At 41.0% G+C, this 25,518-nt stretch overlaps 1 protein-coding gene and 1 long non-coding RNA gene across 4 annotated transcripts in view; one reads left to right on the top strand and one right to left on the bottom strand.

The window, feature by feature from the left end:
* Positions 1 to 4,717: 4,717 nt before the first annotated feature.
* Positions 4,718 to 6,379, bottom strand: LOC113746932 (uncharacterized). The gene is made up of 2 exons (XR_003463233.1): positions 6,319 to 6,379; positions 4,718 to 6,077 (listed from the first exon to the last, which is right to left on the bottom strand). It is a non-coding gene; the product is annotated as an uncharacterized LOC113746932 (long non-coding RNA).
* A 100-nt stretch (positions 6,380 to 6,479) lies between these two features.
* Positions 6,480 to 25,518, top strand: part of LOC104934745 (pre-B-cell leukemia transcription factor 3) — a 37,878-nt gene continuing 18,839 nt past the window's right edge. Inside the window, exons 1-4 of one of the 3 annotated variants that reach the window (XM_027284578.1) lie at positions 6,480 to 6,960; positions 7,808 to 7,998; positions 8,336 to 8,471; positions 10,768 to 10,797. In XM_027284578.1, the coding sequence (XP_027140379.1) occupies positions 7,835 to 7,998; positions 8,336 to 8,471; positions 10,768 to 10,797 (330 nt within the window). In that variant the 5' untranslated portion in view covers positions 6,480 to 6,960; positions 7,808 to 7,834. The remainder of the gene's footprint in view (positions 6,961 to 7,807; positions 7,999 to 8,335; positions 8,472 to 10,767; positions 10,798 to 25,518) is intronic. The other 2 variants (XM_027284571.1, XM_027284575.1) reach the window with 2 other exon arrangements.

The following is a 25,518-nucleotide window of genomic DNA, read 5'->3' on the forward strand; positions in this document are numbered from 1 at the left end:
CTGCCAAGGGCCAACTATTTCAGAATTCAGAAGCTGGTCTGCTTCCTCTCTCTTATGACACTATTTTGTGACACTGTGCTGCATCCTGGGCCAACATTGCCTAACATAACTGATTGATTTAACGCCAGCAAAGGCCTAAGATCTGGTCATAAATATGGCTATTACAGATTGGTCTTTTGTCGTCTCAAAATAAAATGTTCGTTTGTGTGATAATAATTTCTCTACAAAATAATAAATAATTTGTGTGTGAAAAAATGTTTTCCTGCTCTCTGAATGTCTCATTGCATGCTCAGGAAAGACGTGCAAATATAACAAAATAGAATTCCACATTCAAAATGCAAAAGCTGCAGTCTGCAGTCACAGACCCTTCGGCCTTTTCCAAGTATCTGTAGCTGCTCTGTAAATGTTCCACAGACAAAAGAAGAGTGAAGATTGATTGTGTTTTGCACTATTGAAAGGCACTTACACACCTCTGCATTCTGCTCATTTGCTGCTGCCATGTGTGGAATGATCCTGTCCATTTCAATGAGGCAGTCAGGACACAGAGACAAACAGCTGCCCTTTCTACACACAAACCACAATTTATTGAATGAGACAAGCCGTAGACCACCTGCCACACCATCTATGTGTGTGTGTGTGTGTGTGTGTGTGTGTGTGTGTGTGTGTAGAATAAATGCATCTCTGGGCAGTGTTTTCTTTTCTCCACGTCATTATTTTCGATGTTTCTGTCTGTGTTTTGTAGGCATAATGACCAGCTTCAGTTTGTGTTGTGAATACCAGAGAGGCTAGAGATCCCTGTTCAGCTTAATTAAGGGACAGCCAATCAGGGATAGCCAAACAGACAATTTCCTACTGAATAGCAGAACACAGTTGTTTGGTTTTCTTTCAAATGCAATGCAATTAGGTGTTATGAGGAAGAACATTTTTATCAAGAAACACAACAGTGGAGTAGTGAAGAGGAAACTGTGGAATTTTATTTTTTAAAAGAACTGTCCTTTAAATAGATTGATTTGATGTTACAACTTTTCAGATTTTCTGGAAGAAACAAGCATGCAAGGGTGTGTATGACATTCAGCTCCGGCTTTCATTGGCAATATTTGTTATACATTCATTGTTGGTTTGAGTCTGCACATTGGATTTGTTGACAAGATGCAATGAAAAAAATCACAAGGCTCAACAATATATTCACAACTTTTATTGTGAAATCTGCATAAAGGTGGCACAGAGGTGCAGTGGTAATTCAATTCACTTCAATTTTATTTATTTGGCACCATATCATAACTTCAGTTATCTCATGACACTTTTCATACAGACCGTACTCTTTATAATATTATTAACAGAGACCAACAGTTCCACCATGAGCAAGCACTTGGTGATGGTGGCGAGGAAAAACTTTCTTTTAACAGGCAGAAACATCAGGCAGACCCAAGCTCAATGGTGGACGGCCATTCACCATGACCGGTTGAGTTAGAGAGAGAGAGGGGAGGATAGAGTTTTCAGGTTAGTACTGTTGCCTCACAGTAAGAAGGTACTGGGTACGTTCTGTGGCTGTGGAGTTTGTGGCAGGTTTTTCAGTGACTCTAGATTTGCCGTAGGGGTGAATGGTCTCTTTGGGCCCTGTGGTGAACTGGAGACTTGTTCAGGGTGTACCCCACCTCCTGTCCAATGTCAGCTGGGATTGGCTGCAGCCAATGAGTGAATGAATGAATCTGCATGATTTCAGGCATCAATTTGAGAAGGAAACACCACTTGCTGGTTGAACTTTTCCTAACCCATATACACACATGAACAGAGTATGTCCTAAGTGTTGTCTGTAGGGTGAACATGATGGTCCAGTATCAGGCAGCAAACCTCACATTTTCAGTAGATGTACATTCCATTTCTGTTACAATACAAAGCACTCTGACTGGTGAATGTCACACAGCTAACCTCTCTCTCTTACATATCACCTGGTCCTGATGTTCATGGGCTACTTTATTCTAGGATGAGCTACTTTTCTAATTTTAACTGCGTAGGGGCTGTGAAGAGTTGGAAAAGCCTCAAATCAGAATTCCCCCTCCTGTGAAGTGTCTCAAACAGCTGGCAGTAGCAGTGGAAGTGACAGCTGGATGGGGGGGAACAGCACATCAGACAGCAATATATTTAACATGCAGTTCAAGTTATGTACAAACGGTGATTTCCCCAGAGTCTTACTCTCAGGCACCAACCAGGCTGACCTATCACCCTATTGGTGAGGTCACTGGGGTAAAGGAATACCTGCTGTAGGTTTCCATCTAATGTAAATCATTAGCTTGATGCTCTATCATCCCTCTTGTCCGTATCCAAGTCCAAAAAAAACCTAGAAGACCACTATAAAATCAAATCAAATCAATTTTATTTGTATAGCCCAAAGTCACAAAGTACATTTGCCTCAGAGGGCTTTACAATCTGTACAGGGAGTGACACCCTCTGTCCTTAGACCCTCGGTTCAAGTGAGGAAAAACTTGCCCACAAAAACCCTTTTAACAGGGAAAAAAGGTGGAAGAAACCTCAGGAAGAGCCACAGAGGAGGGATCCCTCTCCCAGGACGGACAGACGTGCAATGGATGTCACGTGTACAGAACAAATCAACACAAACATATTGTACAATTACAATGAATGATAAAATGACAATGAATGATAAAATGACCACAGTAACAGATATGGTAGCAGTAATGACAGTATTAATATGTGTAGTGGACGTCGTGCAGGATCACAGCAGCAGCCACGATCCATGAGAACCTGCTGGACTATAGAGCACAGAAACTCTGGGGAAGTTCGGTTAGTAACATGCATTAATGAGACATGTCCACAGATGGTAAGAGGGAGACAGAGAGAGATAGAGAGAGAGAGAGAGAGAGAGAGAGAGGGAGAGATAGAGATAGAGAGAGAGAGAGAGAGAGAGGGTTTTCGGTAAGGGAGATGTGACTGCATCTTCAACCAATACCGTGCCTGGCTAGGCATAACCCTGGGGGGAGGGGGAGTCCCCCGGCAGTCTAATCCTATGGCAGCATAACTAAGGGATGATAAGCCAGCCCTAACTATAGGCTTTATCAAAAAGGAAAGTCTTAAGTCTACTCTTAAAATAGTTGACCGTGTCTGCCTCCCGAACCCAGAATGGTAGATTGTTCCACAGAAGAGGAGCCTGATAGCTGAAAGCTCTGGCTCCCAATCTACTTTTGGAAACTATAGGAACCACAAGGAACCCAGCGTCCTGAGAGCGCAGTGTTCTAGAGGGGTAGTAAGGTATTATGAGCTCTTTTAGATATGATGGTGCCTGACCATGAAGAGCTTTGTAAGTAAGGAGAAGAATTTTAAATTCTATTCTAGATTTAATAGGTAGCCAATGCAAGGAAGCCAAAATGGGAGAGATGTGATCTCTGATCTTGGTTCCTGTCAGAACACGTGCAGCAGCATTCTGAATTAACTGCAAAGTCCTAAGAGACTTATTAGAGCAGCCTGATAACAAAGAGTTACAATAGTCCAGCCTTGAAGTAACAAATGCGTGGACTAGTTTTTCTGCATCCGCCTGAGAGACAATGCGTCTGATTTTAGCGATGTTACGTAAGTGGAAGAATGCAGTCCTCGAAATTTGTTTTATGTGGACGTTAAAGGACAAATCCTGATCAAAAACAACTCCAAGATTCTTTACAGTGGAGCTGGAGGCCAGGGTGATCCCATCTAAAGTAACTAAGTCTCTAGAAAGAGAGTTTCTGAGGTGTTTGGGTCCAATTACAAGAACTTCAGTTTTGTCTGAATTTAACATCAGAAAATTCATCTAACTTTTTATATCCTTAAGGCATGCTTGGAGTTTAGTTAACTGATTGGTTGCATCAGGCTTGATCAATAAATATAATTGGGTGTCGTCAGCATAACAATGAAAATTGATAGAGTGATTTGTCTGTGACAAAGGATTCATCACTGACGTGAACAAACTGAGATCGATCTAAGAAATACGACTTAAACCAGCTTAGGGCGGTTCCTTAAAGAATCATTTAATCTATATTTGTATTCATGTCTCTTTCTGTAGCCTTGCTAAAGCTGAACACTAATTTGTGAAACCTATCTTGTGTCTGCTAAATCGTCATTTTAAATTTTAGTTTGAAGGTGGAAATGTTGTCGGTTTGTCACTTTGTCACAACACTTTGGATCAAGAGTGGCCAGATTGTGAGAAACTCTTCCCTTCTTTATTGTGACTTTTCTTCCTCCAGCACATCTGGGGTACACGAGGTGCCCCTCATTATTTATACTGATGCTGAAAATAGTTGTCCCAGTGATCTAGAAAAATGGTGACATCACTAGAAAGGACAGGTCAAGAATGTGAAGCAGTCTGATGCTGGAAACGTTCAGGTTAGGTGAACTGAACACAAAATGGAGGTGAATGGTCACCCACACTGTAAATAGTCACCCATTTACGGACCCACGTGTTTCAACTACTGAATCTACTGAACATGTAACTGTCATGCACTGTAATACAAATATTCATATTCCCCTCAGAAAGAACTGTAATAACTTTGGTGATAATCAGAATTTTCTTTTCTTTACGCCTAATTACTAATTATTTTAGCATACTAACAAGCTATATCAAGATTACATGAGCAAGGTAAAGATGATCTGCTAACATCAGCACATTAGCATTGTCATTTTGGACATGTTAACGTCTCACTCAAAGTATTGCAGCAGATACAGAGCCTCGCTGCTCTCACTGACACTGTGAGCTTTTATCTCGTCCTACTATCAGATAAAAATGTCAACAATATTACATATGTCATACTCTAAAAGGCAGACTGTAATGACATTTGCTCAGCAACAATCATTTTCCTAATGAGATGAACCCATTATATTATAGATTTAGACTTTGTGACCTTCCCTCTGTAGTGCCACCCACAGAACGACTTTACAGTTTATATTCTGTCTGACACTTTTGTATTGTGAGGTATAATGGATAGAAAATGATGGTTTCAAGACAGGTTCAGTTTGTGTTGAAAACATAAATACTTAATTCTCTGTATTTATGCAAAATTGTTACTGGACTATAAAAACTACAGTGTTGCATCTCATGCCTGGAACTTGTGAAGTGAGAAGTCATTTGTGAAAATGGCCATCGGTTGGCTGTTAATGTACACAGCAGAGAAGGTGGTGAGCAGGATGTGGGATCAGGTGTGGATGTTGTTTTGTTTCATCTTGATGGGATTACAGCCAGAGGAGTGCTGCTCTGTAGATTTCAACTGTTACTGTCTCTACAGACTGGTGCCATGGATACACTCTGTCTCTGACACACACACACACACACACACACACACACACACACACACACACACACACACACACACACACTGCATTAAAACCTTACCTTTTACTTCTTCATTCATAAGCAGTATTTTTGTCTTTGTTCAGGACTGAGTATCCGTGGTGCACAGGAAGAAGAGCCTCCAGACACCCAGCTGATGAGACTGGACAACATGCTGCTGGCAGAGGGTGTTGCTGGACCTGAGAAAGGGGGTGGAGCGGCAGTGGCTACAGCTGCAGCAGCTGCAGCAGCAGGTGGTGTGACTGATAACTCCATCGAGCACTCTGACTACAGGGCCAAGCTAACACAGATCAGACAGATATATCACACAGAGCTAGAGAAATATGAGCAGGTGAGTCTCCACTTCTGTAGCTGCTGTGAACCACTTCTGATTTTCTGTGAATATGTTATTATTGTTATTATTCTACAGTGCCAGTCAAAAGTTTGGACACCTTCTGATGTTGTTTTTGCTATGACACGCAAGATTTGGAATAAATCACCAACAGTATCACCAGCAAAGCTCCCCCGCACCATCACACCTCCTCCATGCTTCATGGTGGGAACCATGCATGCAGATACCTTTTATCTACCTTCTCTGTGTCTCACAAAGACCTGATGGTTGGACCGAAGGACAAAATTCCTCTGATCTAATGTCCATTCTCTGTGTTTCTTGGTCCAAACAGCTCTCTTCTTCTTCTTGTTGTCTCCCTCACTCGTGGTGTCTTCTACAGTAATTCAGACCATGAAGGTGTGATTCACACAGTCTCCTCTGAATAGGGATGGGAAATTATAAGATTTTTTCGATTCCGATTCCATTATCGATTCTGCTTAATGATTCGATTCTTTATCGATTCTCTTATCGATTCTCAAAAGGAGAACAAAGTTTGATCAGCATCAACTTTGTTTAGTATCACAACCTTACAAAACCAACAGCAAGGTCAAAAGAGGCCCACAGTCAAGATAATAGTATTGATGTGTAACTGTGGCAAATACACAAGAACCAGAGTTACCTTCCATAGTAACTGCAGAGGTGGTCATAGCCTGGCTGCTGCCGCTGCTGCTAGGTTGAGATTAATCTCCAGTCCGAAGCGTGTCAAAAACACGACATTCATTTAAAAATATTGCATGTTGTGTGCACAAATGTTTCTGCATGTTTGTCGTGTTCCCTCCCGACGCTGTTATCTCCACTTTGCAATGATTGCAAGTCGCCCTGTTGCCATCTTTTTTGGTAAAATGCAGCCAAACTTTTGAGCGTTTGAACCAAGTGGGTGACACTGTTTACTACTGATTGCACTGCATGTGCCAAACTTGCGTAAGTTACGTGACGTAATTCGTGCTTTCTGGAATTGATAAGAGAATCGTTAGATAAACTGCCAAACGATTCCATGGAATTGAAACACACTCCCATCCCTACCTCTGAACAGCTGATGTTGAGGTGTTTCTGCTACTTGAACTCTGAGGTGCTGTTCATTGGTGATTTCTGAGCATAGTAACTGTAATGAACTTCTCTGCAGCAGAGCTAACTCTTGGTCTTCATTTCCTGGAGCAGTCCTCAGTTTCATCACAGTGGTCGATGTTCTTTGTGACTGCACATGAAGGCTCATTCAAAGTTATTTACATTTTCTGAATTGACTGACCTTCATGTCTAAAAAGTAATGATGGACTGTTGTTTCTCTTTACATAGTTGAGTTGTTCTTACTACTGTAGCTGAATAGGGCTGTTTACTGTATGTCAACTGTGTGTCCAGACATTTGAATGTTATTTATATATTTTGTAAGTGAATTCAAATCATCTCCTGTGTAGTTGATGTATTTTTCTGTAAAAGAATGAAACAGAGCTCATACAGTTTTACATAGAATGAAAATATGATGAAGTCTGAAGTCGATGCTCAGGCTTATATTATATTATAAATTATAATCAATACATAATTTACTCAATTATAGACCATCATTAGAATCTTATTGGTCTCAGGGGGTCTGGATTCCCTCATTTGTAAATCACAGAACATAATGTGGCATAAACAATAACAATTCTGGGTCTATTTTTTCCTGCTAGATCAAATTTTCTTTGTCATTGCTATGCTGACGACACACAAATCTACCTTTATGTCCCATCGTTGGTGTATAAAAACCTGCTGACTGTGTGGGTCGATCAGACATAGAATGATGTTTCACTAATGTTTCCATTCATTTTGGTTGCTGCAACATTTCTCATAATTTGGGAATACTTTACAAAATTAAAATTATAATATAATACAAAAAGGTTGAAAAGCTTAAAATTAGAACAAGAGGTTATGTTAGCAGATGTGATTAGGGTTGTGTAGTGAAATGCAGTACCTGATGAGGGCCTGATTTCAGAACAAGGGTCAAAAGTTTTTCTTTTAAATTGTTTAACAGCATAAAAAACACAAACAGACTTAGCTTACCTTCCTCTGCTGCTGAACTGTGTGATGGAGGGGCTTTATGTCCATGACTTTGTGTGTCTGTGATATTTTATTAGGCCTGCAATGAATTTACCACTCATGTAATGAACCTGCTGAGAGAACAGTCACGGACACGGCCCATCTCACCCAAAGAGATTGAACGCATGGTGAACATCATTCACCAAAAGTTCAGTTCCATCCAAATGCAGCTCAAGCAGAGCACCTGTGAGGCCGTCATGATCCTGCGCTCCAGGTTCCTGGATGCTAGGTGAGACTATAAACACACAAGTATATACAATGTCCAGTTTATACACTTAGTCTTAACTCCTTTTGGACTTTTGAGCATTCTACTGCTACCACTTCCACTTCTTTTAAGCCACACACATCTTGAGTGTGGAACATCTTGAAGATGGAGTGTCATAGTTGTACTGAGACAGCATGCTCTAAAGAAATTAAAATACATTTTTGATAAAGCCACTATAGGTAGAATTTTTAAAAAACCCTGGTGTCCTTAGTGAAGGACAATTGTACGTACGGTTGGTGCTCTTAGTGCTCTCTGTTTAGATTTATGAATTTCTAATTCTTTCTTGTTTTTCTTCTTATAGACGAAAAAGGCGAAACTTTAGCAAACAGGCCACGGAAATCCTGAATGAATATTTTTATTCACACCTGAGCAACCCGTACCCCAGTGAGGAGGCCAAAGAAGAGCTCGCTAAAAAGTGCAGTATCACTGTTTCCCAGGTGAGGAAGAAAACACACGTGGGACAAACACACTTTTCATCAAAAAAAAAATCCAAGTCAAAATTGATACTTAAGTCCTTTTCTTTTCTGTCAAGTCAGGTTGGAAGTCAACTCGAGTCTGAGTCCAAGTCCATATCTTGCAAAACATCCGAAAAATGCCACATGGCCTATATAGAGCCATTGTTTAATTTGGCTGTTCTGGGCTACAGTAGAAACACGGCAGTTTAACATGGCTAATAAATCTCTCTAAATCTAAATCTAAATCTAAATCTCTAAATCACACAGTGCACCTTTAAGTATCAACATTTATTTAGGCAAAAATATTGTTATCCCAGTTTTGTTATCTTGTCATGTCATGATCATGGTGTCTTTTGATCACACACAAACATCTTGTGATACAGTAACTGAAGCATGACAAAAACACATTAAAAACTTAAAATCAGTGCTATATGATATACAAAGATAATAATAACAATATTTATCTAGATAATGCTCATAATGACTTAATGCCTTGCAATAAGAATAATCATTCATTAGTAGAGTATATTATAATTACTATAACATAATAATCCATCTAAAAAAAGAAACATTGACAAATACTGTTGATAAATTGAAACTTTAGTTAACAAGCTATTAGCTATTAGCTTATAGTAAGATGTGTTGGATGGTGTTAGAAGTGGGTTGTGTGACCTGAAGAGGTCAGCTTATGTGAAGCTGTTCAGAGCAACCTGGAGGAATCTGTTCATACACTGGGCAGCCCTTAACTGTTGATGTGTTTGAAGTCTAACCTTTGCAATGCTATGGTCAGGTCCTTTAAATGAGCTACTGCTCACAGTGTTCCATTAGAACTGGGGATCTGATAAAAGTTCATGTCTTTACAGAAGACTCTCAGCCTTAACTGGGGATTCACACCAGGCACGTAAGCGCTGCGGAACGGCTGCGCCGCGGTTTAGCTCCATCCTGGTGTCAGACCCCACTGGGCGCGTGACAGCAGTGTAATGGCAGCGTAGCGAGCCAGCCGTATTTATGCAAGATTACACAAGTCAATCAATCAAAGGGTCTCAACAAGAACGATTATTGACTAATTGACAATTGACTAATTGTTGAAGTTGAACAACACACAATAATTTATGACCCAACAGATCCTTTTTAGAATCTCTACCACGTCGGAGAAGCAAAGTCAGCTGTTTGTTGTTGTTGTTTACTTTGTACACTGTTTATCGCATGATCTCATGATCTCCGTGGCGCTTACATTCCCGGTGTGAATCCCCAGTAAGACTGAGTCTCTATAAAGAGTACACTCTAGACCTGCTCAATATGGAAGTATCACAAGATAACTTTTGTTATGATTTGTTGTTATATAAACAAAATTGAACTGGATTGGATTAAATTGAATTGAACTGAATTTAATTGAATAATCACAGTGAAGCTTTGATCATAAAATAATGATACAAACAGCCATTTTCACACCTGTGTTTCCCACACTTGATAAAACTGCCAAACCTTTTTCATTTGACTTCATTCAGGTTTTTATTTTCTCATGAGAGAAAATTCTTTTTGCATAAACCATAAAACAATAGAAACATAATAAGACTATATAGTGACCACCAGACTCTGACAAGGCTTGCTTCAGTTTCGAGGTGCTTGGTTGGCTTGGTTGTGAATGTCAACCAAAAACTGTCCAGTCCACATTGTTGTATCTTGAATCTCTGTCTGGTCTGTTGGATTTGATCCTAATACATTAGCTCACTATGAAGACATGCTAAACTCTTCGTGGAGTTTCTTTAGGATTTAGAAGAAAATTAAATTCCTTGTTGGCTTGTGGGATAAAAGTTAGGCACCAGGAGCCCAAAGATTATGCTTGTCCAACTACAGTACAGCCAACAGCGCCACCTGGAGTGCGCATCAAGTTGAACAAGAATGTAACTACCTTGGATGCCCGTGTGGTGGAGACCAAACAGGCAGAATGGATCAGATTATTTTACTTGATTGTTTTTTGTCTTGCTGATTTTGTCATTTTAAAGGATACTGGCTAATTGGACAATGGCCTGGAGATTCTTTTAGAATTTAGCTTAAAATTCATTTGTACATTGTAAGTGTGCCATACTCTCTGTGTGTTGTGTCAGCCATATACACACTAAGATAGCCTGTGGGATCCACTGCCTGTCCCTGTTTGGATGTCAACTACAGAGGTTTTAATGTTACTTGCTGTATCTGTTGTATTAGGGTTGGGGTGTGAAATGTTAGGTCTGCAGAGTCCAGTACTGTAAAAAAGCCCGTTCTTTTTTGCCCTCAGGGTGGGGGAAGCACCATCACAGTGTCACAGGTATGTCACATATTTCTCTCCTCATCTTCTGTTATTATGTTAATCATTTCAAGTAATAGTTATTTTATGACTGAGTAGCCCCTTACTTAACAAACCTGCAACAAAACACATAAAAACACATTAACGTGCTTTTGGATTTGGTGCAGGTGTATGAACATAATCAAAGATACCTTTTTAAATATTTTAGACTCATCTTGAAATTTTGCTCCCCCCATTTAAAAGTTTAGAGGTTGAAATTCTCAGGTCCAACATCAATGGCTCATAGCCATCAGGCGGTTGCTGTATTGTATTGGTATTTATCACCAGTAGGCGGTGTGTGAAGGAGCACAGGACCATATTAAAGAGTGTATGCACCTGTAAATTTTTAAGTGCAGCTGTGTGGAGAGAAGTGCAGAGGTTACAGCTGTCAGTTCCTGGTATGACACAATACATCTAGTATCCCCTTGCCTCACCTCAGTTCCTCATAGTTCTCTGTCTCTGTTTGTCCCCTCATTTTTCATGGTGCTCTCTATTTTCACACTTATCTTCTATATATACAATGTAATAGCTCAAAAGCCACATTTATATTAATTTGAAATATTTACAAATACAAAATACATTGTATATTTTTTCATCGCTTAATAAGATGAAGAACACACAGTATTGACATAAGGTATGCAGGTGTAAATGACAGAAAGGAAGAATAAAACAGACAAATGTAATAAAAGAGAATCAACAAAGAGAATCAGCCAATAAGAAAATATACCGGGGACCTCCTCAAGTGTCCCCTAAATAATTCGACATAGGTTTTTTTTAACACTTCTATAGTCTGAGTTATGTGAAAGAGCAATACAAGAGAAATGTATTGGAATGCAATTAGACATGTATTAAAAATGTTTGCCCTATGTCAACGCAAAATACCCGTAAAAATGCAACTGACCCCAACAAAATATTAGATTTAAGCAAATTTTACTTCAGATGTTGCAGCAGGTCGTTTAAAAATCTCTCTGTCTCCATAACCACCCATCTCTGACTGACCGTATTGTTGTTTCCACAGTAATAGGCAATGTGTGGAGTTATAGATCCGTTATATTACAATGTAATCAATGACCAATTTTAGATTAAACAGTGTAAATATTATTCATTGAATTATGAAGCATTTTATAAATTCAGTTAGACACTTAAAATTAATTAATCTAACCTAACCCCCCTCACAAGTCTGTTGATCTGGTAGCACCACTTTGGACTTCTGCCTCACATTACACCAAAGCAGTCTGCCATTGGTTGTGTTATGCTTGTCACTCAAAAGGATCTCTCCAACTAAAGTATGTGCACTGTTGCCCATAAAGTTGGAATAAAATATTTTTAGTCTTCTCATGAAATGATTTTGACGATGTGATTTATTCTTGATAAAGATCTTCTCAAAACTTTATTGATCAATCTCTTCCAAACATATCACAGTGAAAATTAAGCCATCATTAACCTGATGTGTATAAATAGGAATAAAAAGAGGAACGTGTCTTTGTGGGCAACAGTGTAGCTCCCTCAGACATTATGGAGCTGGCATTTATAATCAGTAATCAGGTCACAGGGTTTAGTAATATACAGTACATACCCAGCCTTGCCAGATAAGGCTTTGAATCACTTGAAGCCCTGAAACTGTGTTTCAAACTGACCACAGGGTGAGAATGGCTGTTTGTTGCTGTACAGGGAGCTACTATATTTAGATAACTGGTGTAAATGGTCTCAAATTAAATTGGACAATGGTCTGATATTAGATTAGTTATGTTTACGATTAGAATGACGTTATTGATGGGTTAATGACAGATATAAAGGGGCTTATCATCTGCATAGCAACATAGCAAGGTCTTATGAAGTCCTGAAGGAAGCATAGAAAGCATAGAAATAAAAAAAAAATGGACAGAGGACTGACCCTGTGGAACACCACAGATAAAGAATGCCTGTGCCCCCCCTTTTGAAATCATGGCGGCGAGACTGTGAGACCTCATACCAGCCGACTCGACATGCTGCAAAACTAAATTGAATCATCACCAACTTCAGCAACCCAAACTGGAATCGTTTGTGGAACAATCCATTGAAGATTTGGAACTTTATATCGACACGATCTACAACAATATGTCTACTCAGCGCGATAGCAAGTGTGGAAGAGCGCAACTGAGCTCGAGTGGAAACAGGAAATATCGAGTGAACAACATGACTCAAGCATTTCAGAGATATAAGAGAGTCAATGAATACAATGGAAAAACAACTTAAGAAGCTAGATCTGCTAAAAAAGTTGTCAGACGACGTTGAGGATCTAAAACAAGCCATGGACTAACAACTCTTTGATCGAAGCCCTCAAGCAAGACAAGGCCTCACTCAGAGTCGAAGTAAACAATCTTAAAGAACTGACAACTGAACTCCAACAAAAGAGTGACAAAATGTCAAATGATATTCTTGAAATGCAACGCAGAAACATGAGAGGCAACATAATAATCCACAGGCTGCCGGAGACAAATAAAGAAACTTAGCTGTCCACAGAGCAACTGTTGAAATCTTTAATGAAAGAGAATCTCAAGATGGACAAGCGTGAGGTCAAAGCCATCCATTTCTCCAGAGCGCACCATATTGGGCATGCCCACGCATCAAGGCAGAAAAGTCGTCCCATTGTGGCAGAAGTTCTTGATACAAAGATGAAAATGTCCATCATGAGGAGAGGAAAGGAGCTGCGTGATACCAACTTCTCCATCAGTGACCAGTATCCACCGGAGATCCTGAGGAGACGCAGGCTGCTTCACCGCACCATGACAGAGGCGTGGAAAAATGTCATTGACAAACTTTACATCGTCAGGAAGCTCTGCAGTAACTTACTTACTTACTTAATTCCAGTTACTTACTGGCTTGGTGGAGGAGAGGTAATCCTGAGCCAGAAAAACTTACTTCAACCTGCTGCTGTTTGCTCATGTAAACAGTCGCATACATCAAACTTCATCTGAGCGACGGGTTACCATGGATACAAATCCGGGTTATGGTGTGACAAGAATCTGCAGATTAGTCACGTGACGTAGTCCACAGTTTTTCCTTTCTTCAATTGTTCTGCTTGCTTTCTTCCTTATTTTTTTCTTTTTCTTTTTTGTTCTGTTTGTTTGTTCGTCATCTTGTTTTTTTTTGTTTGTTTTCTCTCTCATTGGATAATGTTTAAATCCCTTATCCCACTTTTTGTGTTATGTATTGATTGCTTTGTTTGTGTTTTGTGTTTTTTTGTCTTCCCTGCAGGAGGGCATTGGGAACATGGGGAAGGGGTTGGGACAGGTCAAGGGGAAAGGTTGAATGTTATGAATGGAAAGGAACTAACACGCATACAAGCACACACAGACACACACATAAATCTAATCAAATCACTTTTCATTACTCTCTCAAAACACAGCAAGAAAAGGAAAAAAAAAAAGAAAACAAAACAAAGCACACATATTTCTGTTTACTGAATCATGTCCACAATTCAGTTTGTAAGCTGGGACATATGTGGAATTGGGAGTCAGGCAAAACAAATAAAAGTCATTAACCATCTGCTCAAAATATAAGCTGACATTTGTCTACAGTTGTCCCTCACTATAACGCGGTTCACCTTTCGCGGCCTTGCTGTTTTGCAGATTTTTTTTGTGTAATTTTGCATGCTTTTTTTTTTACAGCGTACTGTACAGTATGAACGTGCATTGTGTTCGGTGTCCTGATTAGCTAAGGGAGTACTGTACAAAAAAAACACCTGCACCAAGGCCTTCAGAGGACAAAGCCATTACAGCGGAGTGGCGCCAGGACAAAGAGGCACCGTCAGAGGAACTGTGAAATACGGTTTCATTTACTAATACAGTATTGTACTTATTTTTGTTAAATCTGCGAAAGTTTGAACTTTGAGAATAAACTTTGAACTTTAAATAAAAGAGAAATGTGAGAAAATGTTAATGCCTGAAAAGTGTATAAAAGTGTGTGGTTAGGGGTTTTACAGCCTTAAAACATGTATAATAATTGAAAAAAATAAAGCTGATTACTTTGTGGATTTCGTCTATTGCGGGTTATTTTTAGAACGTAACCCCATGAGGGACGAGGGACCACTGTATTGCAAGAAACTCATTTAACTGATACAAGAAACACTATTCTGAAATCTACACATTTTCCTCATATCTTTACTTCAAATTACAATTCAAGACAAAGAGAGGTTGCGATTATGATTAATAACAAAATTAAATTCAATCACAATAACACAATTTCACATCCGATTCCAGAAAACAGAATGAGATGTTAATAATCTTGTGCGAGCACGTGCAATTGGTGGATTTGTCGGTGAATGGTGGATGGTAGACTTCAAGGAGGAATGAATTTATGGGTACGCATCATCAATAGTGTTCCACTGGGTCATGGGGTGTTTCGGCCTTTCACACTATACACCCTCTCCAGCGGTGGCCAGCTGCAGGATGATCAGTCCTGAGCTTGCGTCCCAAGCCCAATTAACCACGAGAGTTGCCTTGTTGTGAAGTGGCAGACACCTCAGGTGTGCTTCTTTCGGCTGCCTCTGACGCAGCTTTGATGGCTGTGTGCTGGCTCTGGCCCCTGACTCCCAGGTCCCTCAGAAGTTTTGTGGTCAATGTTCCCACAAAGCCTCTGCACCCCACTTCCACTGGGCGGACTTCAGCATTCCAGCCACGGTGTCGAGCGTCAGCAGCCAGCTCAGAATACCGCAGGTGTTTCCGCTCATATGCCTCTTCCATTGAGTCCTCCCAGGGTACGGTGAGGTCGACTAACTTCTTTAAGGAAGGGGACCAGAGCATCAGGTCAGGCCTCAAGGTGGTAGTGGCGATCTCTGAGGGGAACACCATCTGCCAGCATCTTCCAGTTGCGTGCTGGGCACAGCTGGCTTCTCTCAGATGGTGTAGAGTTTTCCTGGCAGCTATGGTCCCTTCACGGACAAAGGCAATTCCCCATGAAATATTAGATGTTGGCAGTGGTAGGGTGTTGATGCTAGATCGTTTTTCCTCCAGTGTGGAAGCAGATTTTGAAGAGCCGCCAAGTGTACTGTCCCTGGGAAAGGCTTGTTTTGCACCCTGTGGGTATGTGACAGAGGGAGGCTGGCTTGGTGCACAGGATGCACGCAGGATCTTCTCCAAACCACTGGTGGAGGTTAGCTGGTGTCGGGAGGACATCGTAAGTGGCTCTGATGGCGAAGCTCAAGCTCCTCACGTCCATGGCCTCCTCCTTTCGACACCTTCCCACCGTGTCCACCGACCCTGTTTGCCAAGGGTGACTGCCTTGGCCCATCTTGCTGCCTCCTCCTGACGGCGCACCTCCTCCACCACCATCTTCCTCCGTGCTGGCGCAGTGGCACTTCTCCAGGCTGGACAGCTAGTTGTTAATCCCAGGCCGCCTCTTCCTTGCTGAACATTCCCCACAATGTCAGCATGACTGAGAGCTGCTGTTGCCTCTTCCACTGCTCTTGTCGGTATCCACTTGTGCCCAGTAGCCAAGGTTGGTGCATTTTCCCTCATCACCAGGTCTTTGGATTTGTTCAGGGTCATCTGCAGTCGTGTTTTGGCACACTTGAACTCCTCCGTAAGGCTTGTAAGGGGCAACTTGAGGACACTGTCTCCATAGAGGCCTGTGGTGGTGAGGCAGCGCAGAAGTCCCAGCCACTTCTTGACGTGGGTTGAAACTCTTCTTTCTAGCCTCTCTACTGTTGAGATGGGCACCTCGTAGACTGCCAAGGGCCACCACACCCGGGGTAGAAGACCAAACTGGAAGCACCTGGATTTTAGCTTCCCAGGTAGTTGGGTATTGTCAATCGCCAGCAGGCCTGCGTTGATGTCTTTGCACAGTTGCCTCACCTGGTCTTTATCTTTAAGGCTTGCGTCATAGCGCCTTCTAAGGCTTTTGACTGGCTGCTCAGATATCGTGGGGATTGGATCGTCTCTGATGAAGAACTGCAGGTCATCAAGCACTCCCTTCACCACTGAGATGCTGCGTGACTTGGATGGTTTAATTTTCATACGGGTCCAACCGATGTTCTCCCGACTTTTCTGAGTAAACTCCTGGTGCATGGGACGGTGGTAGTCAGGATAGTGATGTCATCCATGTAGGCTCTGAGGGGAGGGAGGCGCCAGCAAGAGCCAAGTCTTTGTCCACCTATGACCCATTTTGAGGCTCGGATGATGACCTCCATCGCCATGGTAAAGGGCAGGGAAGATACGGTACATCCGGCCATGATGCCTACTTCCAGGTGCTGCCATGAGGTGGTAAATTCAGGCATAGTGAAGCAGAATTGCAGATCCTGAAAGTAGTCCATGACCAGGGTTGTGATGGTGTCCGGGACGTTGAAGAACTTTAAGGCAGTCCAGAGGAGCTCATGGGGCACAGAGCCGAAGGCGTTGGCAAGATCCAAAAAGATTGCATGGAGGTTCCTTTTCTCTAGTTTTGCCATTTGGATCTGGTGCCAGATCATGCTGGCATGTTCTAGGCACCCAGAGAAGCCCGATATTCCTGCCTTCTGAACAGATGTGTCCACATACTCATTTCTGTGCAGGTACTCGGCCATTCTTTGTGCGATGACTCCGAGGAAGATCTTACCCTCCACGTTAAGCAAGGCAATTGGGTGGAACTGACTGATGTTCGTTGCGTCTTTCTCCTTTGGGATAAGGATCCCACCTGCCCTACGCCACGCTTTGGGAATGGACCTCTTCTGCCATACCGTCCTCATGAGGCTCCAGAGAAACCTACAGACATCTGGTGCGTTCTTGTACACCTTGTATGGAACTCCATTTGGCCCAGGAGCTGACGCTGTCCTCGCCCAATGGACAAACTTCTCCACCTCCTTCCATGTTGGAGGACCGTTCTCAAATTGATGCTCTGGGGGGTCAATTGGTAGAATGTCTGGGGGAATGGCCAGGTGTTCATGGCGCTTTGGATCCGAGTGGGTTGCTCTCAGAGAACTCCTCCAGATCGTTCTGTGTTGTTTTTAGGACTCCACTCTTCTCCTTGGTGAAGAGAGTCTTTAAGAATTTGAAGGGATCTTTGTAGAACCGTGTTCTCGTTTGTTCTTTCTTCCTCCTTCGTTTCTGTGAGTTCTCTGTTCTGTGGAGGGACACCAGACGTGTTTTTGATGTCAGCTTGGAGGGTACTTATGCCCTCCTTTTCCACTTCCAAGGCCTTCTTCCAAAGTTTCCTTAGTTGTCTCCATTCTTGAACGAGGCGCTTGATCTCTTGTTGCCTCCTGGAGACTGGTGGAGTGGGAGCCTGTATAGAAACTTTCGACTGTAGTGCTCCAAAGCGTTCTGCTCCATATTGATACATGATGTTTCCCATTTTCTCCAACTTCTTCTCCACTGTGCCTTGAAGTTGTTCAAGGGACCGGATCAGATCACTATTCACCTTTCCCACAGCTTCTTTTCCACAGCGCCGGGCCAGTTCACACGCGGTTTGTGACCTGGGAGTCTCCGCTCGACTGCAGGTCGGGGGGTTTGGGTGGGTTCCACCGCTGATGTTTGTTCCATCGCTAACTTAGTGCCTGAGTTTGCCCCTTCCATGACAGGAGTGCTGATGCTCTCCAAGCTATGGTTTTCGTCCAGTTGGTGAACTTCATTCAACTGATTCGACTCCTTCTGCAAGAAATAGTCAATGCGAGGCCCCTGACTCTTTTCGCTCAAGTACCTTTTCTTTCCCTGGTGAATCCTCAACCCCCGGATATTTTCCTCCATCCGCAGCTACAGATCTGCAGATTGTGGTCCGCTGCTGTGGCAAGGCTTGAGCTGGTTGCTGTGGTGTTTTCTTTCACTGTGCTGACTTTACTCGTTTCCGGTCCAGTCGTTACTATTTTGTCAGCTGGTGAGTCTTCTTCCGCCCCCGCTCTCGCAGACTCTGGGGGTGTTCTCTTTGTCTGCTTCTTTGTAGCTACTGAGGGTGACTCTACATGCTGCAAGGCATCAGAGACTACAATCGCGGGCAGCTAACCCACGACTGTCCCGTTGGGGTCTATTCCCTCCTCTCAGCTGTCTCTCCATGCAGTCGCAAGGACTTTCCCCTGTTGTCAGCTGATCTTTCTCAGCAGTCACTGGACGGGTCCAGATAGTCAGATTCCAGAAAACACAGAATGAGATGTTAATAATCTTGTGTGAGCACGTGCAATTGGTGGATTTGTCGGTGAATGGTGGATGGTAGACCGGAAGAACAATATATTATTATCAACATATCCATTGATAGCAACCCTCTCACAATAGGTTATCTTTATGGCCCTAATAATGATGACCCCTCTTTTTCACAGTGTTTTCTCTACCCTTAAAAACCAGACTTAACAACAGGTGGAGATTTCAATACAATACTTGATCCAACAATAGATAAATCAAACACAACAGGGAACATCAGACCACTTAAATCTACTATAGTTTTAAAACAGTATATGGATGATTGGGGTCTTAGTGATAGCTGGAGGCTAAATCATCCTAATAACAGAGAATACACCCATTTTTCAAAAGTACACCATACATACTCTAGAATTGACTTATTCTCACTAGCAACTCATTACATTCTGATATATTTGAAACACAAATTCATCCAAACACGATCAGTGATCACACACTAGTCTCAGTTAAACTGCACACAAAGACAACTTTCAGTACTTCTTCCAGATGGAGGTTCAACACATCACTACTAGAGGGTCAAGAATTTGACAGTTATTTTAAGAGAGAGTGGACATTCTTTATGAAAATGAATGACTCTCTGAATGCCTCGCCAACTCTACTCTGGCAAACCCGGAAAGCTGTTTTAAGAGGCAAAATAATTTCATACTCATCCTACAAAAAAAGAAAAGACACAAAGTTACGACTTGAAATGGAAAAGAAAATTAAAGAGCTAAACACTCATGCAACCAATCCTAATGATAACATTTTTGTGAACTACAGAAACACAAAATGGAACTGAACAAACTGTTAAATAAAAAAAACAAGTTTCTTATTGAAAGACTCAGACTCAATACATCTTAGAACAGTAATAAATCAACTACATATCTGGCAAATATGGTTAAACAAAATAAAGATAGAACAACTATAACAGTAATGAAAGACTCAGCGGGGAAGCCATACCATAATCCGAAAGATATCAACAATGTATTTAAGAATTATTATCAAGATTTATACACATCCTCTCACAACCCAAATGCTTCTGACATACATAAATCCCTCAATAATATTAATTTACCCCAATTAACAACAGAATAAACTAATTTACTTGAACGACCATTAACCCCAGCTGAATTTCATAATGCACTCAATAAAATGGAGAACAATAGAGCACCCGGTCCTGATGGCTTCCCTGCTGAGTTCTATAAACATTTCTGGTCCACCATCTCACCCCTTTTTCCTTATATTCCTCATAACCAACAGCATACCTCCAATGATGAATACAGCTGTAATTACTCTGCTTTTAAAACCTGACAAAGCTTTACAATGGCAAGGACAAGACAAGGATGTCCACTCTCTCCGTCACTCTTTGCAATTTTCTTGGAGCCACAGCTAGCATATGACAAAACAACGACATCAAAGGTATCAGATCAATATCCACAGAACAGAAAACAATCCTCTATGCCGACGATGTGTTGATCCTCCTCCGGGAACCCTACTCATCACTACAAGAATGTCTGTCAGTCATTAAATATGCTATATGCTGCCTTTGGGTCAAATTCTGCAAAATTCTACTACCATAGTTATGCAGATGACACACAGATATATCTTGCGCTGTCCCCAGATGACTGCAGTCCTATAGAGTCATTGTGTAACTGTCTAGAGCAAGTCAAAAATTGGATGAACCAAAATTTTCTTCAGTTAAATCAAGAAAAAACTGAGGTCATTGTTTTTGGCAATAAAGAGAAGAGGGTTGCTGTCAGTAAACACCTTGGCTTACTGTCTCTAGAAACTAAAGACCAAGTCCGAAACCTTGGCGTGTTGATAGACTCAGATCTGACCTTCAACAGTCACGTAAAATCAGTCACCAAAACAGCCTTCTACCAACTTAAGAACATATCCAGAGTTAAGGGCTTTATGTCCCAAACAGATCAGGAGAAGCTGATCCATGCTTTCATCTCCAGTAGACTTGACTACTCTAATGGTCTTTTGACTGGACTCCCCCAAAAAAGTATCAAACAGCTGCAGCTCATTCAGAACGCAGCAGCTCGAGTTTTGACTAGAACAAAGAGATCAGAACACATCACCCCAGTCCTTAAGTCTTTACACTGGCTCCCAGTTAGCCACAGAATAGATTTTAAAGTTCTGCTACTAGTTTACAAATCACTGAATGGTTTAGGCCCACAATACATAAACGAAATGTTAGTAGAATATAGACCCAGTAGGGCTCTGAGATCTACTGACTCAGGTCAGATAGTGGAGCACAGAGTTCAAACCAGACACAGTAAAGCAGCATTTAGCAGTTATGCTGCTCACAACTGGAACAAACTACCAGCAGGACTGAAATCAGCCCCAACTCTTAGCACTTTTAAATCCAGGTTAAAAACTTTTCTCTTTTCACGTGCTTATGGCTGAGTTTTTTTAAAGAATTTTTAATCATAATCCAGTGATTCGTTTAATGTTTTAAATTGTTTTCAAATTTGCTGTTTTAATGATTTTAAATGACATTCTGGTGTTTTTAATTAAATTTTCTTCTCTTTTTTTTTTTTTTTTTAGTTTTATTTCTATTGCTTGTCGTAATGTCCAATGTTTTTCCTTGCCTCTGTAAAGCACTATGAATTGCCTTGTGTATGAATTCTGCTATACAAATAAACTTGCCTTGCCATTAAATCATTCTCATCTCTATCCAACTACTCCATCAACTTATCAAAATCAACCATTCCACCCCTCTGCATGGACCAAAGGGATGTGGCAACTCACCTCACAGTTTCACCTTCCCATAGGAAATATTAAATATTTAGGAATTCACATATAAAATCAAATCACATCAATTTTATTTGTATAGCCCAAAGTCACAAAGTACATTTGCCTCAGAGGGCTTTACCATCTGTACAGTGAGTGACACCCTCTGTCCTTAGACCCTCGGTTCGAGTGAGGAAAAACTTGCCCACAAAAAACCTTTAACAGGGAAAAAAGGTGGAAGAAACCTCAGGAAGAGCCACAGAGGAGGGATCCCTCTCCCAGGACGGACAGACGTGCAATGGATGTCACGTGTACAGGACAAATCAACACAAACATATTGTACAATTACAATGAATGATAAAATGTCAATGAATGATAAAATGACCACAGTAGCAGATATGGTAGCAATAATGACAATAATAATATGCATAGTGGACGTCGTGCAGGATCACAGCAGCAGCCACGATCCACAAGAACCTGCTGGACGACAGAGCACAGAAACTCATATCACATATCCTCCAAGCTCTCAGAGCTGTTCAATCTAAGTTACACACCATTACAACCTCAATTGTTGGACAAATCTACCAATCTCACTGTCAGAAAGAATCTCAACAATAAAAATGTCAGTCCTCCTTAAAATTAATTACCTATTCACCATGATTCCTTCACTTCCAAATTTACCCTGGCTTAAGTCCCTCAATACAGCAATGTCTCAATTCTATTGATTCTCATCACTGTTTAGAAACTGAACAGGCACTATGCAAGAATATAAACATTTCAGACCTCCCATTCATCAGCCAAACAGTTAAAAATGACACCTGTTTTCAGAATTTTTCCATAGCCTCAGCTCTGACAGCTTAGTGGAAAATATTTCGTATCAAAAGCTCCATGGTTGCACCATCCACTTGTTCACGAATTTGGAACAACCTAGATTTTACAATAAACAGGAAACCATTAAACTTTAAGTCATGGAAACAAAAAGGTATCACACATCTCCACCATACAGGATTCCAAAAATCATTCCAAAATCATCAATTTTCAACAATTAATCCAGAAGTTCGACATTTGTAACAGTCAGTATCTCCGATACTTACAGCTTAAGTCCACCATCCTCCCTAAATTCAACAATACATTTAACACGCAAGATCAAGCAATTATCATAGATGACTTTTCAAAGATTTCCAGCTCTGTTAAATTACTCTCAAGGATATATACATTTCTGAACACTACTGACACTTTAATTTTTCTCTCGACCTCAAAGTGGGAACAGGATCTTTCCATCACTCCAAATGCAGAATTCTGGTCTCAAATATGCAAAAATAAATGTACTCACAGCAAAATCCCAAATGTACAACTTATTCAATTCAAGGTTAACCACAGAACACACTACACAGGTGAGAGATTACATAAAATGGGTTTCACTACATCATTGCACTTATTGCACACAGCACACCACAGACAATTACATGCATGCTTTCTGGCACTGTACACCAATTAGACAATTTTGGATACAAGTCACAGATCACTTATCACATATATTAGACTGCCGCATCCCCCTATCCCCTCAACTCTGCATCTTAGGAGACATATCATCAGTACAATTACATAATCACACTATAACTACACCGTTCACAGCTCTAGCTGTCGCCAAGAAAACAATCCTCCTAAACTGGAAAACAACATCACACACCCTGAACACCACACACTGGAAGAATTTCTTAACAGATCAAATTTCAGTGGAAAAAATGTCAGCATCAATTAATCACAGCATACCCCATTTCAACAAAACTTGGTCCACATTTATTCAAAAATGCACCTCTACAAATGCCTGATATCACTGAAATATCCACACATATATACAAGCACTTATAGATACAGAGTACATGCACACTGTCTGTCTGTCTGTCTGTCTGCTGGTCTGTCTGTCTGTCTGTCTGTCTGTCTGTCTGTCTGTCTGTCTGTCTGCTGGTCTGCCTATCTGTCTGTCTGTCTGTCTGCTGGTCTGCCTGTCTGCCTGTCTGTCTGTCTGTCTGTCTGCTGGTCTGCCTATCTGTCTGTCTTCTGTCTGTCTGCTGGTCTGCCTGTCTGTCTGTCTGTCTGTCTGTCTGCTGGTCTGCTTGTCAGTATAAATGTAAGGCCACACAATAACCCTCCTCCTTCTTGTTTACTATCAGAGATCAATGTTAACGCCACCTGGTGTATTACTATGCACATATTTACTTTCTGTTTGATTATTTACCTTATGTCTTCCTTATGTTGTTTGACTTTTTTTGTTCTGTAAATAAAGATAAAGTTGTCCTCCAAAAGTAGGGTGGTGGTGGCGGGCCTGTGAAAATGATTTTAATCTTTGACCATCAAAAGACTATTGACAGAAACAAAGGCATGCCCTACGGTGGCCCTGAAGTGCAAAACACAACAGCAAATTCAAAAACACAATAGCAAATCAAATAACACAACAGCAAATCGAATAATACAACAGCAAATTCAAAAACACAATAGCAAATCAAATAACACAACAGCAAATCGAATAACACAACAGCAAATTCAAAAACACAATAGCAAATCAAACAACACAATAGCAAATCAAATAACACATGAGCAAATTCAAAACGGAAAGGGTAGGTACCCACGGGCGACATGAATCGTCGCTGATTAGACTGGTGGTCCTCTAAACCGGAAAGACATGGCTTACATGTTTTCAAAATATGAGCGCTGTTAGTGACAACGTACGTGCTGCTATTAAAGAATATTTTGATGCACGACATGGATACGTGTTACTACGGAAACGCATGATATTCACTGGATTAAATTTTTTTTGTTTTTGACACTTTATCTCGTAATTACGAGAAAAGATCTTGTAATTACGAGATAAGGAAAGGTGCCTCATTGGCCACTGCACTTCGGTAAAGTTAGAAAGATATTGGCACTTCCGGGATCAATAACTCTTAAGCGAAACGTTGTTAAAACACAAAACACGCATATTTTCAACTGTAGTAAGACAGACAACGAGCTACAACCTGACGTTCATCACAACAAGCCATCCTCGGAGCCACACCAACAACATTAGTGTTTACTAGGACTATTCATAATTTCTGGGAATTTTTATTAGGAATATTAATCAATAACTTCAATATGAAACAGTACTGCAGTAACGCTATCTACACTTCAAAATCTAGTGCCCGACTACATCGGTTTGTACGGTAAAGCGTGTGAGTGCTTCATGATGCCTTAAAGTGCACCTCGGAAACTCAGAAATCAAATAATAATCTCTTTTCTAAGATATGCAGATTTAGAAAAGTCATTAAATAAACAAATCAAATTGTTTTCTGACAACTCCACCTGATTCTTGTTCTACATGTTCCCAGCTACTTCTGGGGTGATTTTCAAGTTCTTTCACTGCACCTGCACCTTGTACGGTAAAACGTCACTGTGAAGACGCTTTACCGTACAAACTGATGTAGTCGGGCACTAGAAGTAGGTAGCTGGGAACATGTAGAACAAGAATTGTCAGAAAACAATTTGATTTGTTTATTTAATGACTTTTCTAAATCTGCATATCTTATTTGATTTCTGAGTTTCCGAGTCAATTTGTCAGTTTAAGTCAGTTTGTCAATAGATGCTCACAGTTTTTTTGGCTAATTACTGGTCTTGCTATCCAGAGGACTCACAGCCCGTGTACTCAAAGCTCTGGTCTTGTTGACAGATGCTCACAGGCTCCTAATACTGGTCTTGCTATCTTCAACTCACAGACTTGAGAAAGCTGTAGCTAATCAGCTGTGTGACTTTCTCCATAACAATAGTCTATTTGAGGATTTTCAGTCAGGATTTAGAGTGCATCATAGCA

Source organism: Larimichthys crocea, chromosome I, assembly GCF_000972845.2.
Source record: "Larimichthys crocea isolate SSNF chromosome I, L_crocea_2.0, whole genome shotgun sequence".
Taxonomy (NCBI): domain Eukaryota; kingdom Metazoa; phylum Chordata; class Actinopteri; family Sciaenidae; genus Larimichthys; species Larimichthys crocea.